We start from the raw sequence: 25,194 nt of genomic DNA, 5'->3' as shown, positions 1-25,194 counted from the left end.
CCTTGAACTTCATCAAAAGGTCCCTTCCAAACAAGGAGAGAATTGCCCACTCACACTTAAAGTGATACTGTCTCCTTTTGTCTGACTCTATGGGATTTCTCACGGCTGCTGACTGATGCCCCTTTATTCCCCTGACTGCAAAGGAACATGCTGGCCCTGAAGCTTAGACCCATCTTCACACCACCTACTGCAGGTGAGCACACCTACAGCAAGAATGTGGCAGAGAGAACAGAGATTAGAGAGTATTGCTTGTCTTGAGATTCTTTCTCATAAAATTAGTCACACCTCAAAGTTAGTAGCGATACACTTCCTCAAGCAGTAAGAAGTCCTGCCCCAGTATTCATACCATTTATTTTAGAATCCTGATTCTAAGCTTACTGATTTATAAAGGATAATGACCTATTCAGTTATTAACACTAATAAAATTTAAACTATTAAAAAAAAACTCATAATTTAAAAAAGCAGTAAAAAATAAACAAAAAGGAAACTCCTACTGTGGGTTTCTTGCTCTTCAGCTGATCAAGTGTTCACCCTGTGGTGGTGCTGATAGTCCACCAAATTGTCTTAACAATTTGTGAAACTGCAGAAATGAGAACATCTTTCTGTAAATTTAGGAGGGTCAGCCAATGATGACTGAAGATAATGCTGGTCCTTGAAACAATGAGAAATGACTCTGGAGGCAGGGCTGGGGACAGGGAAAGGTGGGGAAGCGTAACCCTGCTCCCAACACTGCTGAGTAAGCATGGGGCGGGGTGGGGGTGGATGGGTGGAGCTGGGGGATATTAGGACAGTTACAATACCCTGTAGGTCACCACGGTGGTGGATACACTGTGATATACATTGGTCCAAGCCCAGCAAATGGACAATCACAAGAGTGAGCCTGTGGACTCTGAGTGATGATGACTCATCCGTGTATGTTCATCAGTTATAACAAATGCACCTCCTGATGGAGGACCCTGCTGATGGGGGAGGCTGTGCATACAAGAGGGCAGGGGGTGCACAGGACATCTCTGTACCTTCCCTTCAATTTTGCTGTGAATCTAAAGCTGCTCTAAAATTTGTACTCTTTAAAAAGATCTGCATTTCCTTGGTATTTATGAGTGATACTTTTATTAAGTTTTCTTAGCTCATTATGCACGGGCAATTCTGATAAGAGGGGTTTGAATATACATCATAAGTAAATATTCCCCTACCTGAATATACATTAAAAGTAATACCCTTCTTAATTCTTTCCCCTTTGGTTTTCCTACACAGGTAAGTAGAGTGAAATGTCCATAAGAAAATTAGTTAGGCTGTACATATGTCAGTTACACCAAGGGCAACAAAACAGTGAGCTAAAAATGATGCTGTTTGCAGAGGATGAATTACACTCCCCCCAGACGATACTTCGGATTCCTAATCCCAGCATCTTAAAATGGGACCATATTTGGAAAAAAAGTTACTGCAGACATGGTTGGTCAAGACGAGGGCATTCGAGCAGGCCCTAGTCCAATACGATGGGTGTCCTTAGAAGGAGGGGACTTGGGACAGAGACGCATTCTCACGGGGAGAATGTGTGGATGCTGCTTCTACAAGCCAAGACAAGCAAAGCCCCAGAAGCCAGGAGAGGGGCCTGGAACATCTGCCCCCCTCAGAGCCTGCCCTGCTGACACCTGGACCTTGGACTTCCTGCCTCCAGGACCGTGAGACGCTAACTCCTGCTGATAAAGTCACCACTTGGTGGTACTCGGCTATGGCAGCCTTAGGGAACCAGTGTTGTTGTCTGCTCGTTTGTTTTCTGTCAGATGCCCCCTTTCAGAGGAATGTAAGAGGCAGACGGGAGGGGCCCACACCTTCGCAGCGGGGGACGGTGGAGCTCCAGACCACGTTCCCGTCCTGAAGGATGCAGGTGATGGACTCCGAGCCCTGGGTTTTGACAAAGCCATCATCACAGTGGAAAGAGACCGAGCTCCCCAGCAGAAACCTGTCACCAAAACGCCGTCCGTTTATGGGGATGCCAGGATCATGACACTCATTTTGACCAAATGCTGAAAAAAAAAAAAATCGGAGTTAAAAAACAAACAAACGCTTGGATATTAATCATGAGTATTAAAAAAGAAAGCAGAACCACTTATAAAGCAGTTTTAGCTATTTTTCAGAGATAGATAAATACATTCAATAAACAGAATTTTGATACCTAGAGAGACAGAAGGAGAGAGATGGGTAGATAGACCTCATTATCATCCACACAGCATCCCAAAATTGGAAGGCACCTTTTCACTAAGAAAAATGGAGATGAGATACATAGGTAACAGAAAAGGATTTTGGTTCTGGCACATCTAGGTTAGCATCCCAGCTCATGTGCTTACTACCTGTCCCTGGGAAGATTACTCTGGTCATCTGAGCCTTTTTGTGGTTAATTTGCTAAGTTGTGCTTGACTCTCTGCAGCCCCATGGACTGAAGCCCTCCAGGCTCCTCTGTTTTCCACTGTCTTCCGGAGTTTGCTCAAATTCATGTCCATTGAGTTGGTGATGCCATCTAACCATCTCATTCTCTGCCACCCCCTTATCCTTTTGCCTTTTCCTTATGTAGCCTGCCAATCTCCTCTGTCCATGGAGTTTTCTAGGCAAAGAATTCTGGAGTGGGTTGCTGCTTCCTTCTCCAGGGGACCTTCTCAATCCAGAGATTGAACTTGAGTCTCCTGTGTCTCCTGCATTGGAGGCAGATTCTTTACTGCTGAGTCATCTGGGAAGCCCCTATTGGAGCCTGCTGATGCTGCTGCTAAGTCACTTCAGTCGTGTCTGACTCTGTGCGACCCCACAGACGGCAGCCCACCAGGCTCCCCCGTCCCTGGGATTCTCCAGGCAAGAACACTGGAGTGGGTTGCCATTTCCTTCTCCAATGCATGAAAGTGAAAAGTGAAAGTGAAGTCACTCAGTCATGTCCGACTCTTCATGACCCCATGGACTGCAGCCTTCTGGGCTCCTCCATCCATGGGATTTTCCAGGCAAGAGTACTAGAGTGGGGTGCCATTGCCTTCTCCACTATCGGAGCCTAGTTGTCTTTATTTACGGAATGAGGAAGATGAAGCTTATGGTCCAGAGCTGCTACAATGTTAAATGAAACAACTTCTGTCAAATCCTAAGCAGATCACCTAAGATAAGGAGGCAGTCAGTACATTTTAGCTTATCACTCCTATTTAACATTATTATCTTACTTTATGCCCTCAACAGTACAATTTAAGCAGACGGTCTTAAATGTAAGCTATGATCAAATGAGGAGTCTGAAGCAAAGAAAAGTTAGCTGTCTTATCAAAATTCACTAAGTACATACGAGTTGTTGTTTAGTTGCTCAGTTGTGTCCAACTCTTTGCAACCCATTGGACTGTAGCCCGCCAGGCTACTCTGTCCATGGGATTTTCCAGGCAAGAATATTGGAGTGGGTAGACATTCCCTCTCCAGGGGATCTTCCCAACCCAGGAGTCAAAATTGGGTCACCCACATTACAGGCAGATTCTTTACTACTAGGTCACCTGGGAAGACCCAGTCCATACATTTAGCAGGTGTTATAATCCATGACTCCCAACTCCAAATACCTCAATGCTTTTCACTACTCTGTTCTATTGCATGGAGGATACAGGGGTAGATGGATGGATGGGTGGAAGGAAAACCAGAGAGAGAGAAGTATGTGAGCAACCAGTCCTCACTATAGGGGTGAGTGACCAAGACACTACAACAGAGTGGGGTATTTTTTTAGGTTCTCAGGATAATGTTATATAATTTTGTGAACTGTGACTTTAAAACCCCGGAGTAGAGCCAGCGGAGACCCTGGACGTGGGGTGGGTGTGGATGCACTTACTGGTGTAGGTGATGTTGAAGCCTCGGCCGGTGGTGGAGTGATCCGACTGGAACTCCAGACGGACGATGTGCCCGCTGCTGGCCAGCTGGGACGGCACCTCGTTGCCTGAGAACGTGCCCAGCACAGTTATGTCTGAAATCCCATCATCTTTGACCGCAAGGAAGTCAAACTGAGGCTCCACGTCAAAGTCATTAAAGATGAGGTGAATTCTGCTGCCTGGCTCAGAGATGATCAGCCAGACGCAGTTCATGTTGTTACCATACTCTTCTGGGTAATTCGGCGAGAGGATAATTCCTGATGATGCCGTAAAGTTGAAGAAACAGGAAACTGTGAAGACACACAGATAATAATGGTTTCAAACAGTTTTGTCCACATCCAAAGATCTGGCTGTGTGCTAAGGACCTGGGAAGGAAGTCTATACCAGCAGTTAACTAGGATGGTTCAACTTTTTCTTTTTTTTTAAATTCTGAGAGTATCTACTGAATTTGTTACAATCCAGCTTCTGTTTTTATGTTTTTTGGCCTCAACATATATGGGAATCTCAGTTCTCTGAGCAGGGATTGTTGTGGGTTGTGAACAGATTAAGTTCAACATACAGAACAACCATAGACGATACATAATCAAGTGTATGCTTGATTCAAAAATGACCCTGTCAAGTTGACTGAAACTTGTGGCAAATATTAAGATTTCTTGTTATAACTTTCTGCCTTCAGAAGAGCAAATATTAATATGAAAAATTATGCTGGTTTCATAAGGACAATTTCCAGAAAACAAGGTTGATTCTAATCAGTTCCCTATTTTTTCATTTTAAATTTTGCCCATGCCTTAAAGCACATTTTTTGAAATTACTTTTTAAGTCATTTATAGGGTAACAATGATTAAAGAACAACTTGGAAAATCAGACCAAATCCTGGTGGATAATATAAAAGTCTCTTGGAATATTTACTTAATGTGTACTGAGAAATCAGTAAGATATATGTTTTATATATGTCTATATACATATTCTTTGGGAGGGAGCATCTATTGGACTTATTTCTAGGGTGTGGATTTGCTTATTATTTTACATTATTTCTATATGTTTCCAGGTTATTGCTATACTTAGTTATAAAAAAAAATCTGTTTTTCAATCTGCTATGTAGTCCTTCTTTTCTACTTGTTAAATCACTTACAAGGGACCTAGAGACCATTATACAGAGTGACATAAGTCAGAAAGAGAAAAACAAATACTGTATATTGACACATGTGGAATCTGAAAAAAACTTGGTACAGACAATCTTATTTACAAAGCAGAAACAGAGACGCAGACACAGAGAACAAACATATGGACACCAAAGCTGGAAGGGGGAGTTGGATGAATTGGAAGGTTGGGGTTGACATATATACCCTATTGACACTATATATAAGATAAACAACTAATGAGAACCTTAAAAAAATAAACTAAAAACAGGACAAAAAACAGGAGGAAGCAGGCAATTCTTCCATTGAAATGCAGTGACATCACTTCAAGCTCACAATTGCGTTTTAAGTGTCACAGGATATTGTGTGTTGTGTGTTCAGTCATGTTCTGCTCTGCAACCCTGTGGACTGTAGCCCACCAGGCTCCTCTGTTCATGGGATTCTCCAGTAAGAATACTGGAGTGGGTTGCCATTTCCTTCTCCAGGGGATCTTCCCAACCCAGAGATGAAACCTGCATCTCTTGCATCTCCTGCACTGGCAGGGGGATTCTTTACCACTTGGCCACCTGGGGAGTCCCACACAGTACTGATACTATGTGTACGATAGATAACTAACAAGAACCTACTGTACAGCTCAGGGAACTCTACTCAGGGAAGCCGTCACAGGACATTATTAGGTTGCAAAGACCCCAGGCCCTGTCCACGGATGGCTTACAGAGCTGGCATCAGCCCCTCTGGATGGAAGTGATGCTCTGTGGACCTTGCTCGTGGAAAGATCTCACCAACAGCGTGTCTGTCTGGTAGTAAGAACATCACTGACTGGTTTTAAGTCAGTGGAGAAAGAAGAGCTGCATTCGAGGAGCCCTGAGTGCTTCTGGTCAATGCTGTGCCCCCGCTCAGGGCATCCCCTGCTCCTCTCCCACCCCCTGGGGCAGCTTGGAACAGACCCCGCCAGGAGAGTACTCACATACACAGCTGGGCTTGTTGCCAGACCACTGGTTGTTCTGCTGACACGTGATGACTCGTTCCCCAACCAGCTCGAAGGCCGCCTGGCATTCGAACGTGAGTGTGTCTCCGTGGAGGAAGCTGCTGCCGGTCCGCTTCCCGTAGGCTGGGATGCCCGGGTCCCCACAGCCCCCCTTCTCAATTTCTGAAAGGAGGACAGATGAGCGGACCATTGAGAAAACATGGTGAACGTTTTCAACAGCTTAGAAAGTAAACAGCGATTGACTTTTGCATTGTTTCGATAAACAGTTTCAATTCATCTAATATTTATTTAGCGAAGCCAGGAAAAATATATACTTCAAATTTTAGAGAAAAGTGTTAAACTTTTCTTTCAAAGGAAACACAAAGCTACACAGATGTGTTGATCATGCAAATGTTAAAATTAATATATGGTTCTTCCTGGTCTACACCTTTTCTTCATGCTGTCCATAACCGCTGCCATTAAAATGTAAATGTTGATTTTGTTTTAATTGATGTATTTTTTAATGTAAACCACACAAGTAAGATGGTTCATTCCCTACTGAATATTTAAATCAATATATCCATTTGAATATTCTTTGCCTTAAATTGGTGTTAAAACTCATTTAGGAAACAAAATGAATATATTCATGGTCTTCAGATGAAAAGAAAATATGTGGAATCAAGGCTCTTTTCATTAGCACATGATTGTAATGACATGCGGATACAAATGCACCATATTATACACACATTTCAACTTGGCTGTGTCACAAATGTTAATGATACAGGATGTATTAACTGAAATATGTTTATTCATTGATTCATACAAAAATATTTCTTGAGGGCCAACAATGCATCAGGTTCTGTTCTAGGTAAAGAGGTTAGTGGACAAACAAGACAAAATTCCCACACGCACAGGGCTGACATTACATAGAGGGAACTGGTAACAATTTGTGAGATAATGAAGGAGACATGGGCCAGGGTGCCCGGACCTGCAGGAGGATGCTGGGGAATGGGTGGTCTACAGAGGAAAGGAGGGGCTCGGCCAGAGCTGCCTAGGGGGTTTCCATGGGAAGATTTTATAGGGTTTTCAGAAGATACACAACATGATCCGAGTACAAGTTCCGAAGACCCTCTGCCGGGCTGGGAGTGGAGGCAGAAGAAGTATAAGTTTCCACAACTCAGGGAGGTTTCTCTGTGCTTGGCTCACAGATGCATCTCTCAGTCCACGGTCCTTTCTGAATTCTTCATGTGTTTGCACTTTGTCGTCTTGCTGTGAGCAACAGCAAATTCAGATGTAGCAACATAAATGCTTTCTGATGATGTCTCAGTGTTTGGAAAGTCTGTGGAAGTGACTCAGCTGAATTTCTGGGTGGTTTTCAGGTACATTCCTGCCTTGTGGGGAACCTGTCTAAGCTCAGAGATCTATCCAAAGATGGCTTATTCTCCTCCGGAGAAGAAACTCTACCTCTGAGTGTTCAAGAGTATCAGAGAGGTGAAATCAGCTGGTAATATAATGATGGTAAAACTTCAACATGTAGGATATCAGCCTATCTGTTTTTGAAGCAAATTAGCACAAGAAACACAAAACCAAACCAAACCAGGCACTTCGTGCAAACAAGTTCATCATGCTCTCCTGAAGGCTCAGGCCATCAGATTAAAAAGACGGCCTAAATAGTATCAGTTAAATGGGAGCTAAAATGTTCCTGGATGCAATGTAGGCCAAAAAAGCCTTGGAGGACACTTTTCCTTAAGGACCAGCCTTGGAGTACAAGTGGATGAACCTGAGCTGAACAAAGGCAGGAATGGATCTACTTGAATTTAATGCTTGGATTACCTTGAACCAAATTTCGTTGACTGAAGGCAATCTGGACTGGTGGTTTATAACAGAAAATACCTTATTTTTTTAATTTATTCATTTTTCATTGAAAGATAATTGCTTTATAGTATTGAGTTGGTTTCTACCAAACATCAACATAGTTTTGATGTTGAATCAGCCATAGATTTACCTATGTCCCCTCCCACTTGAACCCCCCTCCCATCTCCTTCCCCATCCCACCCCTCTAGGTTGTTACAGAGACCCAGTTTGAGTTCATTGAGTCATACAGCAAATTCCCATCAGCTATCTATTTTACATATGGTAATGTATTTTTCCATGTTACTCTCTCTACACAGCCCACCTTCTCCTTCCCTCCTCCCCCAAGCCAAGTCCATAAGTCTGTTCTCTACATCTGTGTCTCCACTGCTGCTCTGCAAATAGGTTTGTCAGTACCATCTTTCTAGATTCCACATATGTGCATTAGTATACAGTATTTGTTTTTCTCTTTCCGACTTACTTCACTCTGTATAATAGGCTCTAGGTTCATCCACCTCATTAGGACTGACTCAAATTCCTTTTTATGACTGTGTAATATTCCATTGTATAAATGTACCACAGCTTCTTTATCCATTATCTGTTGATGGATTTCTAGGTTGCTTCCATGTCCTAGTTGCTGTAGACAGAGCTGCAATGAACATCTGTATCCTTTTCAATTTTTGTTTCCTCAGGGTATACACATAGTAGTGGGGTTGCTGGGTCATATGGCAGTTTTATTCCTATCTTTTTAAAGAAATATCCACAGTGTTCTTCATAGTAGCTGTACTAATCTACATTTCTACCAACAGTACAAGACTGTTCCCTTTTCTCCACACCCTCTCCAGAATTTATTGTTTGCAGATTTTTTGATGATGGCCATTCTGATCAGTGTAAGGTGATATTTCATTGTAGTTTTGATTTGCAGTTCTCTAATAATGAGCAATATTGAGCATCTTTTAATGTGTCTATTAGCCATTTGTATGTCTTGTTTGGAGAAATGTCTGTTTAGGTCATTTTCCCACTTTTTAATTGGGTTGTTTGTTTTTCTGTATTGATCTGTAAATAAATTATGTTCCTGGGTTGGAAGAATAAATTTTGTGAAAATTACTATTCTACTAAATGTAATCTACAGATTCAGTACAATTACTATCAAATTACCAATGACATTTTTCACAGAACTAGAACAAAAACTCTCACAATTCATATGGAAACACAAAAGATCCCAAATAGCCAAAGCACTCTTGTGAAAGAAGAATTGATCTGGAGTAATCAATCTTCATCACTTCAGACTATGCTACAACGTTATAGTTATCAAGGCAGTATGATACTGGTGCACGCACACACACACACACACACACACACACACAACACAGAAATATAGACCAATGGAACAAGATTAAAAGCCCAGAGATAAACCCACATACCTATGGATACCTTATTTTTGACAAGGGAGGCAAGAATATACAATGGGGCAAAGACAGTCTCTTCAATAGTCTCTTCAAAATGGACAACTCCATGTAAAAGAATGAAATTCTTCAAAATGGACAACTCCATGTAAAAGAATGAAATTAGAACACTTCCTAAGACCATACACAAAGATAAACTCACAATGGATTAGAGACATAAATGTAAGAGCAGAAACTATAAAACTCTCAGAGGAAAACATAAGCAGAACACGCAATGACACACATCAAAGCATGATCCTCGATGACCCACCTCCCTCAGTACTGGAAATAAATAAGTGGAACCTAATTAAACTCAAAAGTTTTTGCACAGCAAAGGAAACTACAAACAAGGAAAAAATACAGCCCTCAGAATGGGGAAAAATAATAGCAAATGAAACAACTGACAAAGGATTAATTTCCAAAATATACAAGCAGCTGATGCAAGAGCTTCCATTTGATGGGACCTGTCAGTGGAATAGGGGTCAGGAGCCCAGGGTCCTGGCCAAGGACTCAGCTCTGAGGTCAGGAATCAGAACACCAGACTTGGTTTGGAAATTCCTGGGCTCTGCTGGCCCACCTGATAGAATTTAGTCTTGAAAAGTCTCCATTTTCAGTTCCTCAGTTTACTACTTTCTACCTCACGGGGCGGCTGTGAGAGTTAAACTGTATAATTCACATAAGTCCTGGCATATAGGGCTCATAATATGAGCTATCACTATGATTATTAGCAAACCTTAGACTTCTAGATGCTTCTTTTTGCCTCTGTGATGCTAAAGCTCATTACTTTTTATAGTGAAATGAATTAACAGCATTTGTGGGAATACTGCTTTCTACATTAACTGAGTCTGGGAACTCCTGACTTTGCAGAGTGCATGGAAATAAACTGGTTGTAGACACATTGTGTCTACACACTGGAAGGTCTTTCTGCTTCCCATGTTGAGGGTTTAGAGTGTCTAGTGGCGCTTCATCTCCACCAAAGATACTGGTACTCCCTGACTCAGACATAAGGCCAGGGCTGGCCTGGAGCAGAACCTGGGTCTGGTGAGTCCTTTTTTAAGAGTTTGGCAGGGACTTGTGATGCCAAGTCCAGGGACTAGCATTGGACAAGTAACATCCACTATCAGTAAGTCTGCATAGAAGAGCTGGACCCACTCATCAGCCACAGAATATGAAACTTCCCTTGGGGAGCATTTTTGGGCATTTTGTATTCTTGACCCCTGCATACTGTATCACTTAAGCCCCAAGTACCTGTGACAGAATCCATGCAGATTCAGAAATGTCCCTTGGAGGTCAAACTGCCTTCACTTGAGAGTGCATCTAGGTCACGTGTTGTCTGAACCAGTACAAACAAGTAAAGGAAGAATAAGACCGGGCTGACATCGATACAGTAACCGCATCAAGCCCCCTTCTATGTGGAACAAAATGTCAGATGTCAAAGATGATCCTGCTGTGTTCATGCTTTCTTAGAAACCATAGTCTGTTATCAATGAAAACACTGAAGCCCCCAGAGGGGAAAAAAAGCCAGTCAAATATCTCTTCCAAATGATCACTCTAGAAATGGGATCTGATAAAGAGGAGTCTAAGGGAAATACTAGGTTGCAATTATTTCCTCTCTCCTTCTCAGATGCTGCCTTTTTAGCAGTTGGGGTCACTGGTAAACAAGTCTACTGGGGACTCAATAGCACTCCCATTGATATGTTTTTCTTTGACAGTGATTTTCAAAAGTACACAATAATGTTATTTCAATATTTTTCATATTGATTAATATTTCTAAATTTTATAAAGTATTACTTTTGAATACTAATTTTATAACTGATCTAAACATTTACACTACATTGACATTACATATTTAATGCTCACCTCTAATATATTTTATTTTTATTTGACAGTTCATACTATACCTATAAATGTTTATATAATAAATGAGTAATTAGACTCACTAATTTTCTTTTAGACTTTTATTTTTACTTTATATCAGTGTGTAGCTGATTAACAATGTTGTCATAGTGTCAGGTGGACAGTGAAGAGACTCAGCCATACACATGCATATGTCCTTTCTCCCCCAAACTCTGCTCCCATCCAAGCTGCCACACAACATGTAGCAGAGTTCCTTGTGCTATACAGTAGGTGCTTGTTGGCTATCTATTTTAAATATAACTGAGTGTATATGCCTATCCCGAACTCCCTAAGGGATCCACTAATTTTTTTTAATGTATCAGAACTCACCTTTTCCTGGCCTATCAGTATTCTGTTGCTGCTGCTGCTGCTGCTAAGTCACTTCAGTCGTGTCCGACTCTGTGCGACCCCAGAGACGGCGGCCCACCAGGCTCCCCCGTCCCTGGGATTCTCCAGGCAAGAACACTGGAGTGGGTTGCCATTTCCTTCTCCAATGCGTGAAAGTGAAAAGTGAAAGTGAAGTCGCTCAGTCGTGTCTGACTCTTAGTGACCCCGTGGACTGCAGCCAACCAGGCTCCTCCGTCCATGGGATTTTCCAGGCAAGCGTACTGGAGTGGGGTGCCATCGCCTTCTCCATATCAGTATTCACTGACATGTAAACCAAAATATTGAAACTGAAATTGAGTCTGCTATAACAAAGACTTATCAGTCACACTTCTGAGAAAGGACATTAAAACCATTAAGGTGAGCCATATCCACTTGACAATTACTGATCTACAAGTCACTCCATTAAAGCCAGTCCTTAATCTGAAATGTCATGGCTGCTCTCTGATATTTACCACATGATTAGTGCACAGCTTCCCTGTAAGGCTGCCCACCGATTGAGAAATGTTATTGTTCACATTTAGTGCCATCTTTGCATCTGCTTTGACCCCAACACACGATAGAAGAGGTGCAGATGAATGAACGCTGCTTTAAGGAATAACTGAGTTCCCCTGGACGGCTCTGCACAGCTAAGTATCCTGGCTTGGTGACTTGTCCACATAGCAGGACCTTCCTGTTTCTGACTCTACTTCTTCATCTCCTCCTCCATGCTCAAGGGAACTACCCTGCCTTCTCCAAACCCATCCACAGGAGTGCACCTACAGCAGACCCCCCTGACAGGTGTCTGTGTCTCTTAGAGACCACTCATGTCAAGCAGGTGCATTTCCACACACTGGAAACCACTGTGTCAACCTCTGTGCCTCCTACCCCATCAAGGATTCTCTCCTTCCAATAGCAGAGGTGTCCTGAGCCTCCCAGGACACATCAAGCTTCTACACTGTCCTCCCATCAAAGACACCACCCTCTCTCTTTCTAGAATGTCCCTCTTGGTTAGTCTCTTCAGAGCCTCATAATCTGGAGCACTGTTGCTCCCTACCCTGGGGTTTACAGGTAGCTTTCCTGTAGAGGTTTAAGAACAAGTCTTATCTGGTCCTATTTGGATATGGACCTGTCTTTCTACTTCATTACACTGTTACTTTTTCCAGAATGATAAGGCTTATCTTCCCTGGACTTACTGATAGTTAAATGGTGCCCTGAACAAAGTGGACACTTGGTGCTTTGTTATTACTTAAAAGGAACTGAGACATCTTCTCAAGCTTAGGTAGTTTTTGGCTATAACACAGCCTGTGTCCCCCCCCCCCTTTTTTTTTCTCTGTAAAGAGTTACCATCTCTTGCCTAACTGCTTAGCCTGTGGTAGATTCTTCTGAGCACCACTCACTGTTTCAACTACAGGTCTAACCAACAAATGAACAGACCAAGCAACTGGTCTTGTGGAGAGTATAGCTTAGGGCAGTTGGCAGAAAATACACAAACAGCCTAAAGTAAGCCAGACAGGGACAAATGTGCTGAGAAAGAGAAAGCAGGTAAGAGGAATAACTCTGGTTTGAGTGATGGAAAGTAGAGTAGTCAGAGGGTCTTTTCTGGTGGGACAGTCAGATAAGGTTTCTGGAAGCTGAACATGTTGGCAGAGACTTGAAATGGGGGACACACTTGAAAGGTGTAAGGGTGGAGATGGTCCCACCTGCGGTGAGCAGGAGTAACCTGCAGGGCTGGGTGAGGGATGCCCCTGGCAGGGTGAGGAAGAGCAAGATGACCGCAGGCGGTGAAGGGAGAGATGAGGACACAGAAACACTGAGCTGGCCAGGGCCAGGCGGTGCACGGTCTCTGGATTTTTATGTGGATTTCATTCTTTCATTGTGTTTTATTACAATCGTGCTGTAAGAGCTATAGAAACCAGATAAACTATCAATCTCTCCCCTAAATTGTTGTGAAACATCGTCTCATAATAAAGATGGGAGAGGACATCTAAATGCCACTGTGAGATAAGACTTTCCTTAGGGTTATCAGTTCCATTATTTTAGCTTCTTTCCTGCTGAGAATAGCAATCCTGAATGATCATGAAGATTGACTTTCTATCAATGCATATTTATATATATATATGCATATGCAGGCAGCATGGTTTATAGAAAAGGCTATCAGATTGGCTAAGAATCTAGGTTTGATTGACAGATCTTTCACTTAATAACCAAGAATACTTCATTATTTGATTTGATACTTTTTAAAAAAAATATTTAATTGGAGGATAACTGCAAAATTGTTAGTTTTTGCCATATATCAGTATGAATTGGCGATAGGTATACATGTGTCCCCTCCATCCTGAATCCCCCTCCCACCTCCATCCTATCCTTCCCACCCCATCCCTCTGGGTTGCCCCAGAGCACCAGCTTTGGGTGTCCTGCTTCATGCATCAAACTCGCAATGGTTATCTATTTTACATATAGTAATGTATCATTTCAATGCTATTCTCTCAAATCATCCCACCCTCTCCTTCTCCCACTGAGTCCAAAAGTCTATTCTTTATGTCTGTGTCTCCTTTGTTGCCCTGCAAGCAGGATTCTTGATACCATATATAAATGCTTTGATGTTTTAAATTGTGGAGCATGCCCTGCGTGCTAGGGTACTAGAACCAGGGATGAGTTACCCCCTTCAGGAAGTCCATAGTCTAGTAATCTGAATAGACTGTGCCAAGTAACCATCACAGGGCATTTTGTGAGACATCTGTCTCATCAAAGATAATCGGAAGTCAATATTAAACATCGAATGCCCTTAAAATGAAGATAAACTGTAGAAGGAAAAAGAGACCCTGAACTTTTAACTACTTCTGTCCAGCCCACAGCACTTATCCTGCAAGTCATGTAGAAAAGGCTTGAATTGGAGTTCCAAGAATTCTGGTCACAAGGCAGCTAGACTGGGTCCAGAGCGACTCAGCCAAGGGCAGTGTTTGGGAGGTGGCGGGAGGTGGCAGGGGGGTGGTGGCGTCTGACTCAGAGACAAGCCAAGTGACTGGCCAGAGGTCAGTGGCTGCTACCCACCCTCTGTTCCTTAATGAGGGGATCTTCTCAGGACCCTTCTACTTCTTTTCCACGTTAATTTCTATCCTCTTAACGAAGACCCAGCATTACTGGGCCCCTGACTTCAGGAGGAAACAAGTTAAAAGGGACAGGAAGAAGCCCTTCAACTTTAGAAACCAGCTGAAGTTGGTCCTTAGGGCATGAGTATAACAGAACGCAAGATCTGAGAGTTTTGGAGGTGCTCTGTATTGTTACTATCTTTCCCGTTGGGCAGAAGCTTTGAGTACAGACCTTAACCATAACACTTGTAGAGAAAGTTACACACCTGATTCCAGCAGAAGCAAACAGACCCCCTTCTGCCTGGACCTCTGCCTCTGCCTCCATCAGTGGTTCCCAAAGCCACCTGCACGTCACAGTTGCCCAAGGATCCTCACCTCCACAAATCACAAATTCTAGTATTTCTTGATGAACCACAGCTTTGACTATATGGACCTTTGTTGGCAAAGTGATGTCCCTGCTTTTTATTTGCTGTCTAGGTTTGCCACAGCTCTTTTTCCAAGGGGCAAACGTCTTTTAATTTCATGGCTGCAGTCACTGTCCACAGTGATTTTGGAACCCAAGAAAATAAAGTCCGTCACTGTTTCCATTTATTCCCCCATCTTTTTACCAATACATTAAACAAGTACAGAAATAGATAAGTGACATTATACAAGCTAAGCTTCTGTTCTCACAGCACATAGTAAAACTGTCACTAAAGAGTGTGAATTGTGTTTTATATGGTAACCCAAATGTTAGTAATCAAAAAGTTCAAGGAAAATCGGCTTACATTAATGAGTATTTTATTTTCCTGAAATAACAAGAATAATGGATGTAGGAGTGCAAGACAGACCCATGGTCAGATCAGTAAGAACCCAGGCTCTTCATTGCTATTTTCCATCACCCTGAACATGTTGGTTGGTATCTTAAGGGTTGCAGTCTCATGGCACAAAGTGGCTGCTGGATGGGAAGGTAGGAAGAAAGCAGAGAGTCACAGTCCCCCACAAGGACAGCTAGTGGGGTTCTTTCTTTAACAAGAAGAAGGAAAAAAAATACTTTTCCAGAGGCCTTATCTAGTGATTTCTGTTATATCTCTTTGTGTCTTGCTGGTCACCTAACCATTCCTACCTCTGAAGAATCCTGTAAATATAATATTAGCACTTCCCAGACTCTCTCATGTAGGAAGAAAAAGGAAAAGAGTGTCTTCTAAAGTGGCATTTGCATAACCCATCATGCTAGCATCTGCCACGAGATGCTAGCAAAATTAGAAATGGAATGTGACGCCTGCCAAAAATACCACGTCAATGGAAATGAAATCCCCTCTCAAACATAAAATCATTTTCAACATGTTTGGCAGTGTTAGCTGGTACAGTGTTTAAATATCTTGTTAGTTTATGTTCAGTGTTCAGGGGGAAAAAAGTACAAATCCGTTTCTGTAAATTCTTTTGGGAATAAGCTGGGAGTTAAATAAAGATAAATAAAAGGGAATGCTGTTTTAGAGAAAACGTATTACTAGAACAACTTTCAGAGAAGTCAAAAAGCAACAAAGTAACAGATTAGGTAAAAAACTAAAAAAATGCCTGAGAGTATCATGAACCAAAGCCATTTCACAATTTCTTTATTCTTTCTGAATTCTGCCGTCAAGATCACGGCAGAATCTTTATTCTGCCATGCAAGGCATCTGCTGCTGGACTAGTTGACAATTTACAGGGAATCTTCAACTTGCTGACTCCCAGGTCATGTGCATTATCATGGCCAGAGAGCACATTTGAATGGCCCGCCAGAAAGAAGAGAGAGAGGTACGCAATGAAGAAAAGGAAAAAAAAAAAAGTGGATTTTAACTTTAGAAACCAGGAAGCCAGTTAATAAATTATCTGCTCTGTTAGTTCTTGTTTTCCTAAGGAGATATTAACTGTACCAAAATGAAGCTATCGTTTCTGATAGCATTTCACACGCTTTTAGTTAACAGTCTGAGACCATAAACTCGCTGTTTCCTCCAAATGTGTTTTACAGCCAGTTCTTCTCACAGCTAGGAAGTCACAGCGCTTAAAGATGACTACACTGTACCTGTTTTACTAAGACAGAGGTCGTATGTTGACTTTCTCTACCAGTGCACAGTGTTACTACATAACATTTATTACAGAAAACTAAAGATAAACATTTTGGGTTTACTGTATCTGCTAAGACAGTTATCTTGTGCCTACTTCACAAAGATGATTTCTGGATTGAAATGGGCATTTAGCTGTGCATAATGTAAACATTTTTTCTAGGCTAATTTTGTCAACTTTGCTCTACAATTAGGCTCAACATTTGGGCACTTGATTATCCAATTATCTGTGCATTAGAGCGAGCCCAAAATTGCTTCTGGAAAAGCATCTTGGCTTGGCCCACAGTACTTCATTAGGTCACCTCTAAAGAGCTGGCATTGCCTCTACCCAGGCCTGTGTTCTTGTTAAGCATTTCATCTTATACGGTAATGTCATTTTATCCAAGCATATGGCTCTGTCCTAATTTGGCAACACAGCATATCTGCATAGCAAGGGCTTATCTGGGCATACAATATTGAATTAACTGCTAATCAACTATTCTTCAGAGATGCTAGGGACAGAATTTTATCTCCTCCTAATTCCTACCCTGAAATACTAAGCCCCAGGATGGCTCTACCTGGAGACAGGGCCTTTAGGGAAGTAACTGAGTTTAAAGGGGGTTGTAACGACTGGGCTCCAATCCAACATGACTGATGTTCTTACATGGAGAAGAGATGCCAGGGATTTGCACACACAGGAAAGACTCTGTGAGGACACAGCCAGATGACAGTCATGTACAAGCCAAGATGTCAGGTCTCAGAAGAAATCCAACCTGCTAAGCACTTGGATCTTGGGAATGTGAGCAAAGAAATTGCTGTGTTTCAGCCCCACCCAGTCTGTGGTACATTGTTAAGCCTGCTCCAGCAAACTAATACAACTTAAATTAAGATACTCTATTTATGGATAAGGGCATGAAGCTATATCCATGCAGTTTATTCTTCTAGAACAGGTATGTCTTTCATTAGGTCAGGGTTGGGCCACTTTCTCGTTCTCGTGACATACTTCTCATCACTGATATAAACTTCAGAATCATGCTACTGGCATACACTGAGAGTTGTTAAAAGACAGAGTCTATTGCTCCAGGCTGCTGAAAAATATTTCTTTAAAATGTTGTTGAGAATATTGTTTGCATTTTAGCGAGATAATAACTTTAGGAAGTCCAAAGGGAAAAATGTATTCTCTAATTTTAGTAGTATAAAATTATTGGGAAACTGGTTTATTTTTATTCTATTAATTTTCTGGTTATAGGAGGACAAGAAGACTGATGAAGAAAGATGATAAGGAGACTGGTGTGAAGTCTTGGGGTGGGAACTGCTGGTGTCAGGGGACCTGAAAGAACAGTAGTGAGCACACAAGAGAGTGAGAACCAAGTTTCTAGAGCATCAGAGTTCATGGATGGCCAGGCCTTCGACAGGACCACTGGAGTGACTGGACCGGGTGCCAGCACTCTGCTCGCCTCAGCACCTCTGCTCCTCTCTGCTCTGCAGAGGCCCCCGCTCGGTCTTAAACTCTCTCATCTCTCAAGAAGGAAGCTTCTCCTGGCTGTGGGAATTTGCTAAAAGAAAATGTGAGAAGACGTGCTGGTGCTTAAGTTGGGCAAAAGGGGCCTGCATTTGGTCTGACATTTGTAACACTTTCACCAACGTTCATTGATCCACAGATCAAAAACGTTCAGCAGAAAAATTCTGGAAAGCTCCCAAAATCAAAGCTTGAATTTGCTGCACTTCAGCAACTACTAGGCAGCATTACAGGTAATCAAGAGGTAAGTGTGCAGAAGGATGTGGGGATGTGTGCTATATGTAATGCTACGCTATTTCATATCACAGACTCGAGCATCCTCAAAGGTTGACCACCTCAAGGTGGAGGAGTCTTGGAACCAATCCCCAGAGGAAACCGAGGGCCAACCTCGCAAACTCCACTGGAGAGAAACACAGAGCCCCACACCTTCCTGCTGATCCCCCTGACCTGGTCCTCCTGGTCACTGAATGCTTCCATCCTGAACTTACACTGCTCTTTCCGGTGATAGATACCCTCTGGATCCATAAAAGATGACATAACTCCCCATTTTCCTGCATGTTTCTTATTCTACTTGCTACTTAGGTTCAGAGAGGAAATGATGAGCAGAGAAATACTATTCCTCCACCTTCAGTCAGAAGCCTGCTATTTTCATAACTTTGAAAGAATTCACTTTGGGATGTGATTTCATATTGAGATGGTTAGTTAGGAGAAGGTCATATTATTATAATTTTCTCATTGTCATTATCAATAGTACAGTATCCTCAAAACATTTATAATAAGCACTCCTAAAGTTCAGTTTATTTCTCACAAATATCACTAATGCTGTTTCCTTCCACATTTCCCCACATTGCTTCATATTTCTCAAAGATCAAGATGAATATTTAAAAAGTATATTCTTCCACAGTTTTGGAATAAAGGAAATACTATAACCACTTTTGAATACTGTTTTTACTGATGAAAATTCTCACTTCATTTTTGGCACCAATAAGCTCTAAAATTTAAATCACATTATTTCATCTTATTAATAAACAAAAGGGGGTGGGATGAGATAATTGCTGGCATTCCTTTCCAGTTTTATATTTTTATGACATCCTGAAATATTTGATGTAGAACTTAGCAACAAAAATATGAACCTATCAATCTTGACTCTCCCATGGTTAATAATTTTTACTAAAAAGACTGTTTTAGGACAATCCCAAAGAACTAATGCAGTTCATTTATGGTTATTGTCACCATCCTCCTAAAGACACACCAAGACACACCACACACAAATGTGTCTGTAGTTTTAGCTGATTTCCAGCGTATTGTGCATTGCCTCCTGGGTTCAGGGTTTCCCCATTCATAGTCAACCGTCTTTGGTCATCACTGTTGTCATTTGATTATTCTCTGCTCCACATTGTGCCTCCTTCTTCCACTTTTGATGCCAAAGCCAAAATAATCTTTCTAACCCCCAGAGGTCATGAAATACCCCTGGTGAACCCCTTCAATCTCAACCCAAAGGCTTGTGCCTGATTTAGAAAGCCAGCATTGCCGCCTCCCTGGGTCAACTTTCACGGCCGACCCTCTCCCTCCTGTGATCACAACCCAGGCTGCAACTTCCTCTAGTCCCTGATAGTACCCCCATCCTTTCAGCCTCATGCCTGCTCTAAACATTCCGTTTCCTCTTGTCTTTAGCCTGATCCACTCAATCCACTGTTGATATTCTAATTTCCATTGCACTTACTCTGGGATTAGACTTGATCACAGGCTCTGCCCTCACTTGTCTCTTCTCTGGGAGTTGTATTTATCTTCTGTGACTTACTTTAAACTCTCACACGGTCTATTTTATTGACATTTAGATTCCCAGTACCTAGCCAAGTGATCCACACACAGTACATGCTCTTCAAGATGAGTTTTAATGAATGCCACAGAGTTTTCTATTTATATATGGAGAAGGCAATGGCAACCCACTCCAGTACTCTTGCCTGGAAAATCCCATGGACAAAGGAGCCTGGTGGGCTGCAGTCCATGGGGTTGCTAAGAGTCGGACATGACTGAGTGACTTCACTTTCACTTTTCACTCTCATGCATTGGAGAAGGAAATGGCAACCCACTCCAGTATTCTTGCCTGGAGAATCCCAGGGACACAGGAGCCTAGTGGGCTGCCATCTATGGGGTCACACAGAGTCAGACACGACTGAAGCGACTTAGCAGTAGCAGCATGCATTTAGAACCTATGTTTGCTACCATCACATGTTTGATGCATTGACCCTTTCATGAAACTTTTGTCTAACTCCTGATTCACCTATGATCCTAGGTGGGACAGATGGGTCTAGAAAAACTGTATTTTTTTTTTAACCTGAAAAGACAAAACATTTTATTTAAATGATAATGGTATATTTTATGAACAAGTAAAAACTGTGTTTATAAAAAGACCTTTACTATACTCTGGAGAATTTAATGAAGTCCAATCATGTCTTAACCCTTGTCCTAGGCTGAGATCTTGGCAAGCTAAAAAATATATAATAGATGGAAAATGAAAGCAACATTTTTTGTACTGATAAAGTGCATCTATTTTGTTTGAATATGTTTTCATGGTAGTAATCTGATGAAATAATATTTTGCCAAATAAAAATTTGGGTTGGATATGATACTTCTTCTTAGCCCTAAAAACAGCCTCTCACAAGCTCAGACCAAACCTTTTATAGACTACACGTATGGATAACACAGCAGATTGCACTTTGACACGTGACTAAAGCAGCTCTGCAGAGCTTGTAAGCCTATTCTTTTTCTCATTTGCTTCTTAACTGTCATCTCTAACCTGAATCGGGGGTTTTAAGAAAACAAAACCAGAATAGATAATAGATAATCTATAGCTATGGGCTTCCCTGGTGGCTCAGTGGTAAAGAATCCACCTGCCAATGTAGGAGACATGGATTCGCTCCCTGGGTTGGGAAGATGCCCTGGAGGAGGAAATGGCAACCCACTCCAGTATTCTTGCCTGGAGAATCCCAGGGACCAAGGAGCCTGGAGGGCTAGAGTCCATGGGGTGGCAAAGAGTCAGACAGGACTTAGCGACTAAACAACAATAACAACAACAATCTATTGCTACCACTTCACTATTGTGTGGTGGGTGTTACTAATCTGATGAAAGTGTGTCCAAGATCAGTAAACGCTCCTTGTTCTGGCTGAGGAAAGAGTTGGTTGAAATAGATTTTCTTGTGCAAGCATCCACATGGTACCTGCTGTTGCATTGGAGTCTCATTTTTCTGAGGATTTGACCCAGATCTCTCTAAAACAACTGACTTCCTTCCATCATCTTTAGACAACAACACTGCAGCCTGTGAATGGCCACCAACCAACCATGCCCTTTGCAGATGGTGTGGGCTTCTCCCCACTGGTGGGCAGGGATACGCTCCCTGAGTTTCAGGAATCTGTGTGGACGCAACATAACCAGGCACCTGGAATGACCTGGAGTTTCCCACAAGTATCCCTCTCCATCACGATCAATAACATAATCTCAGAAAGTAGCAGATTGCTATTAAAAGTGCCGTATGCTTGTTAAAATCAAGTGTAATCATGCTTAATTATGATGTTCAGGGGAAATTCTGTTGTGTGCATAAAATACTGTACTTGCATTTCACAAAAATGTGATTTGACTAAAACAAAAATGAGATGCTCTCAAAGGTGCTGTTGACAGCTAAGCTGAGTCAAGAATGATGCTGCTCTGTTTTGCTTTTTCCCCTTGGTGCTCCCATCCCAAATTACAGGACCCTAGAAACCCAGGAGACATGTAACCACAGACAGGAGCTGTGCCAGCTCTTCCCCTTGTCTCGTAGAGGCTATGGAAGCATCAGTCTCCAAACTCAGGGTCAGCACTGCCCAAATCATTTCTATGTGTCATTGAAGGTGAAAACTGTCTTTGTGGTGTTGTCCAGAAAGCTAAGACAGGGGCCTCAGAGAACACTTGTTGGGAAAATGATGATTCAAGATACTGATCAGCAACTCTGGGAGAGCTACATTTACATGGCCAAATCCTCCGCTCTCCTGGGCGACCTAGTAACCTGATTTGAGACTTCAAAGCTGACTCTGAGCTGACGGTTGAGATCCAGCAGTGCTGCCTGTCTCAGCGCAGAGGGCTGGCTTGGCAGTCAGCACCACCACGGGATCCTGCCTTCTCCTGATTCTGCTGCATGAGAGCAAGAGAAACGTGCACCCAGGTCACTGGGACCAGCAGGGCACCACAAAACCAGCAAGGTCATCAGAAACAAAGAAGGTCTGAGCAGGAGTCACAGTCCAAGGAGGCATGTTGCGTAAACGTAACCCTGGGTTTTGAATGAGATCCTGGAACAGAAAGAGGATGTCAGGTAAAAACTTGGGAAACCTGAAGTGTTAAGCATTAAGTGTGTGGTCAGTTATGTCCAGCTGTTTACAACCCCATGGATTGTAGCCCAGCAGGCTTCTGTGTCCATGGAATTTTCCAGGCAAAAGTACTGAAGTAGGTTGCCATTTCCTCCTCCAGGGCATCTTCCTGACTCAAGGATCGAACTCACATCTCCTGCCTTTCCTTTATTGGCAGGCAGGTTCTTTACCACTGAGCCACCTGGGACGCTGATAAATGAAGTGTGGACTTTAGCTAATAATTGCGCTGCCCTGACAGTCACAAGAGTAGAACTGCCTGAGCTGAGAAGACTTTGGTGGTGCTTACTGTTAAGTGTGGACAGTGTCCTGTCCTACAGGGGAGCGGCAAGCTTCCACTCCTCTGTTGCTTCTGCTCTCACGACACTGAAGAGAAACTGCACTCAGTGGCTCTCTTTCTGTCTAGAAGATGCACATGTAGCCCAGGTAAGACTTGCATCTGTGCACTTGTGACAATGAGTCTGAATCACCATCACCTATTAATACTGAAGTGGCCCAAGAAAACCCAGAAGATTTGTATCTAGAGACAAACAGGGCTGACTAATGGAACATACATTGTGCTGGGCTCTTAGAACAAAAGGAATTTTATCTCAAGTAAAACCGAGTCACTATGAATCTCACACTTGGAACTCTATAGGATAAGAAATAGTCAACTGGAACTGCTATGAAAATACCTTTAATAATTTGGGGGAAAAATAAAGAACCAAAGCATGTAGTTAAATTTAAATAATTGCCAACATTTTCTAAATTTATATTTTCCTGACTCTCACAGTTTCCACTGTGTATGCATGCCCAGTCACGTATGACTCTGTGACCCCAAGGACTGTAGCCTGCCAGGCTCCTCTGTCCATGAGATTCTCCTGGCAAGAACACTGGAGTGAGTTACAATTTCCTACTCCAGGGGATCTTCCCAGCCCAGGGATTAAACTTGCATCTCTTTTATCTCCTGCATTGGCAGGCAGTTTCTTTATCATTTCACCACTTGGGAAGACCCAACAGTTTCCATTAAATAAGAGCAAATGTCAGGGCATGGCATTTGCTGCTTCTAGAAAATTGATGCCCCTACTGTGCCCAGAATTTTATTCTCTGTGAGGTCCACACTGCTCCCAAGAATTCCATCCCATAAGTCACAACACTTAAATGATTCCTTCAACATCATTTTTTTAAATTGGGGTATAGTTGTTCTACAATGTTATGTTAGTTTCTGCTATAAAACAAAGTGAATCAGCTATATGTATACATATATCCCCTCCCTCTGGAGTTTCTCCTCCCATCCCCCAACCCATCCCTCCCTTCTTGGTCAACACAGAGCACTGAGCTGAGCTCCCTGTACTGTACAGAAGCTTTCCACCAGCTCTCTATTCTACAAATGATCTTAATGACCAGGATAACTATGATGGCACTCACCTAGAGCCAGACATCCTGGAGTGTGAAGTCAAGTGGGCATTAGGAAGCATTCCTATGAACAAAACTAGTGGAGGTGATGGAATTCCAGTTGAGCTATTTCAAATCTTAAAAGATGATGCTGTGAAAGTGCTGCACTCAATATGCCACAAATTTGGAAAATGCAGCGGTGGCCACAGGCCTGGAAAAGATCAGTTTTCATTCCAATCTCAAAGAAGGGCAATGCCAAAGAATTTTCAAACTACCATACAATTGTACTCATTTCACATGCTAGCAAGGCAAAATGCTCAAAATCCTTCAAGCTAGGCTTCAGTAGTATGTGAACCAAGAAATTCCAGATGTACAAGCTGGATTTAGAAAAGGCAGAGGAACCAGAGATCAAATTCCCAATGTCCGTTGGATTATTGAAAAAGCAAGGGAATTAAAAAAAAAAAATCTACTTCTACTTCGTTGACTACACTAAAGCCTTTGGCTGTGTGGATCATAACAAACAGTGGAACATTCTTAGGGATAGGAATACCAGACCACCTTACCCACCTTCTGAGAAACCTGTATGCAGATCAAGAAGCAGGAAAAATGGACTGGATCAAAATTTGGAAAGGAGTATGTCAAGGCTGTATATTATCTCCCTGCTTATTTAGCTTATATGCAGAGTACATCATGTGAAATGCTGGGCTGGATGAAGCACAAGCTGGAATCAAGATTGCTGGGAGAAATATCAATAGCCTCAGATAGGCAGATGACACCACTCTAACAGCAGAAATTGAAGAAGAACTAAAGAGCCTCTTGATGAGGGTAAAAGAAGAGAGTGGAAAATTAGCTTAAAACTCAACATTCAAAAAACAAAGATCATGGCATCCGGTCCCATCACTTCATGGGAAATAGATGGGGAAACCGTGGAAACAGTGACAAAGTTTATTTTCTTGGGCTCAAAAATCACTGCAGATGGTGACTGAAGCCACGAAATTTAAAGATGCTTACTCCTTGGAAGAAAAGCTATGATAAACCCAGGTAGTGTATTAAAAGCAGAGACACTTTGCCAACAAAGGTCCATCTAGTCAAAGCTATGGTTTTTCCCACAGTCATGTATGGATGTAAGAACTGGACCATAAAGAAGGCTGAACACTGATAAATTGATGCTTTAGAACTGTGATGCTGGAGAAGACACTTGAATTCCTTGGA

At 42.3% G+C, this 25,194-nt stretch overlaps 1 protein-coding gene across 1 annotated transcript in view; it reads right to left on the bottom strand.

The window, feature by feature from the left end:
* CSMD1 (CUB and Sushi multiple domains 1) overlaps positions 1–25,194 on the bottom strand; it is a 1,688,220-nt gene that overhangs the window by 402,682 nt on the left and 1,260,344 nt on the right. Inside the window, exons 12-14 of the mRNA XM_070364228.1 lie at positions 5,982–6,164; positions 3,839–4,165; positions 1,833–2,027 (exon numbers count right to left, since the gene is read on the bottom strand). Of these exons, the coding sequence (XP_070220329.1) occupies positions 1,833–2,027; positions 3,839–4,165; positions 5,982–6,164 (705 nt within the window). The remainder of the gene's footprint in view (positions 1–1,832; positions 2,028–3,838; positions 4,166–5,981; positions 6,165–25,194) is intronic.

This window comes from Bos mutus, chromosome 27 (assembly GCF_027580195.1).
Source record: "Bos mutus isolate GX-2022 chromosome 27, NWIPB_WYAK_1.1, whole genome shotgun sequence".
Classification (NCBI taxonomy): domain Eukaryota; kingdom Metazoa; phylum Chordata; class Mammalia; order Artiodactyla; family Bovidae; genus Bos; species Bos mutus.
The sequence above is the reverse complement of the archived record's forward strand: the minus strand, read 5'-3'. Positions and strand labels throughout refer to the sequence as shown.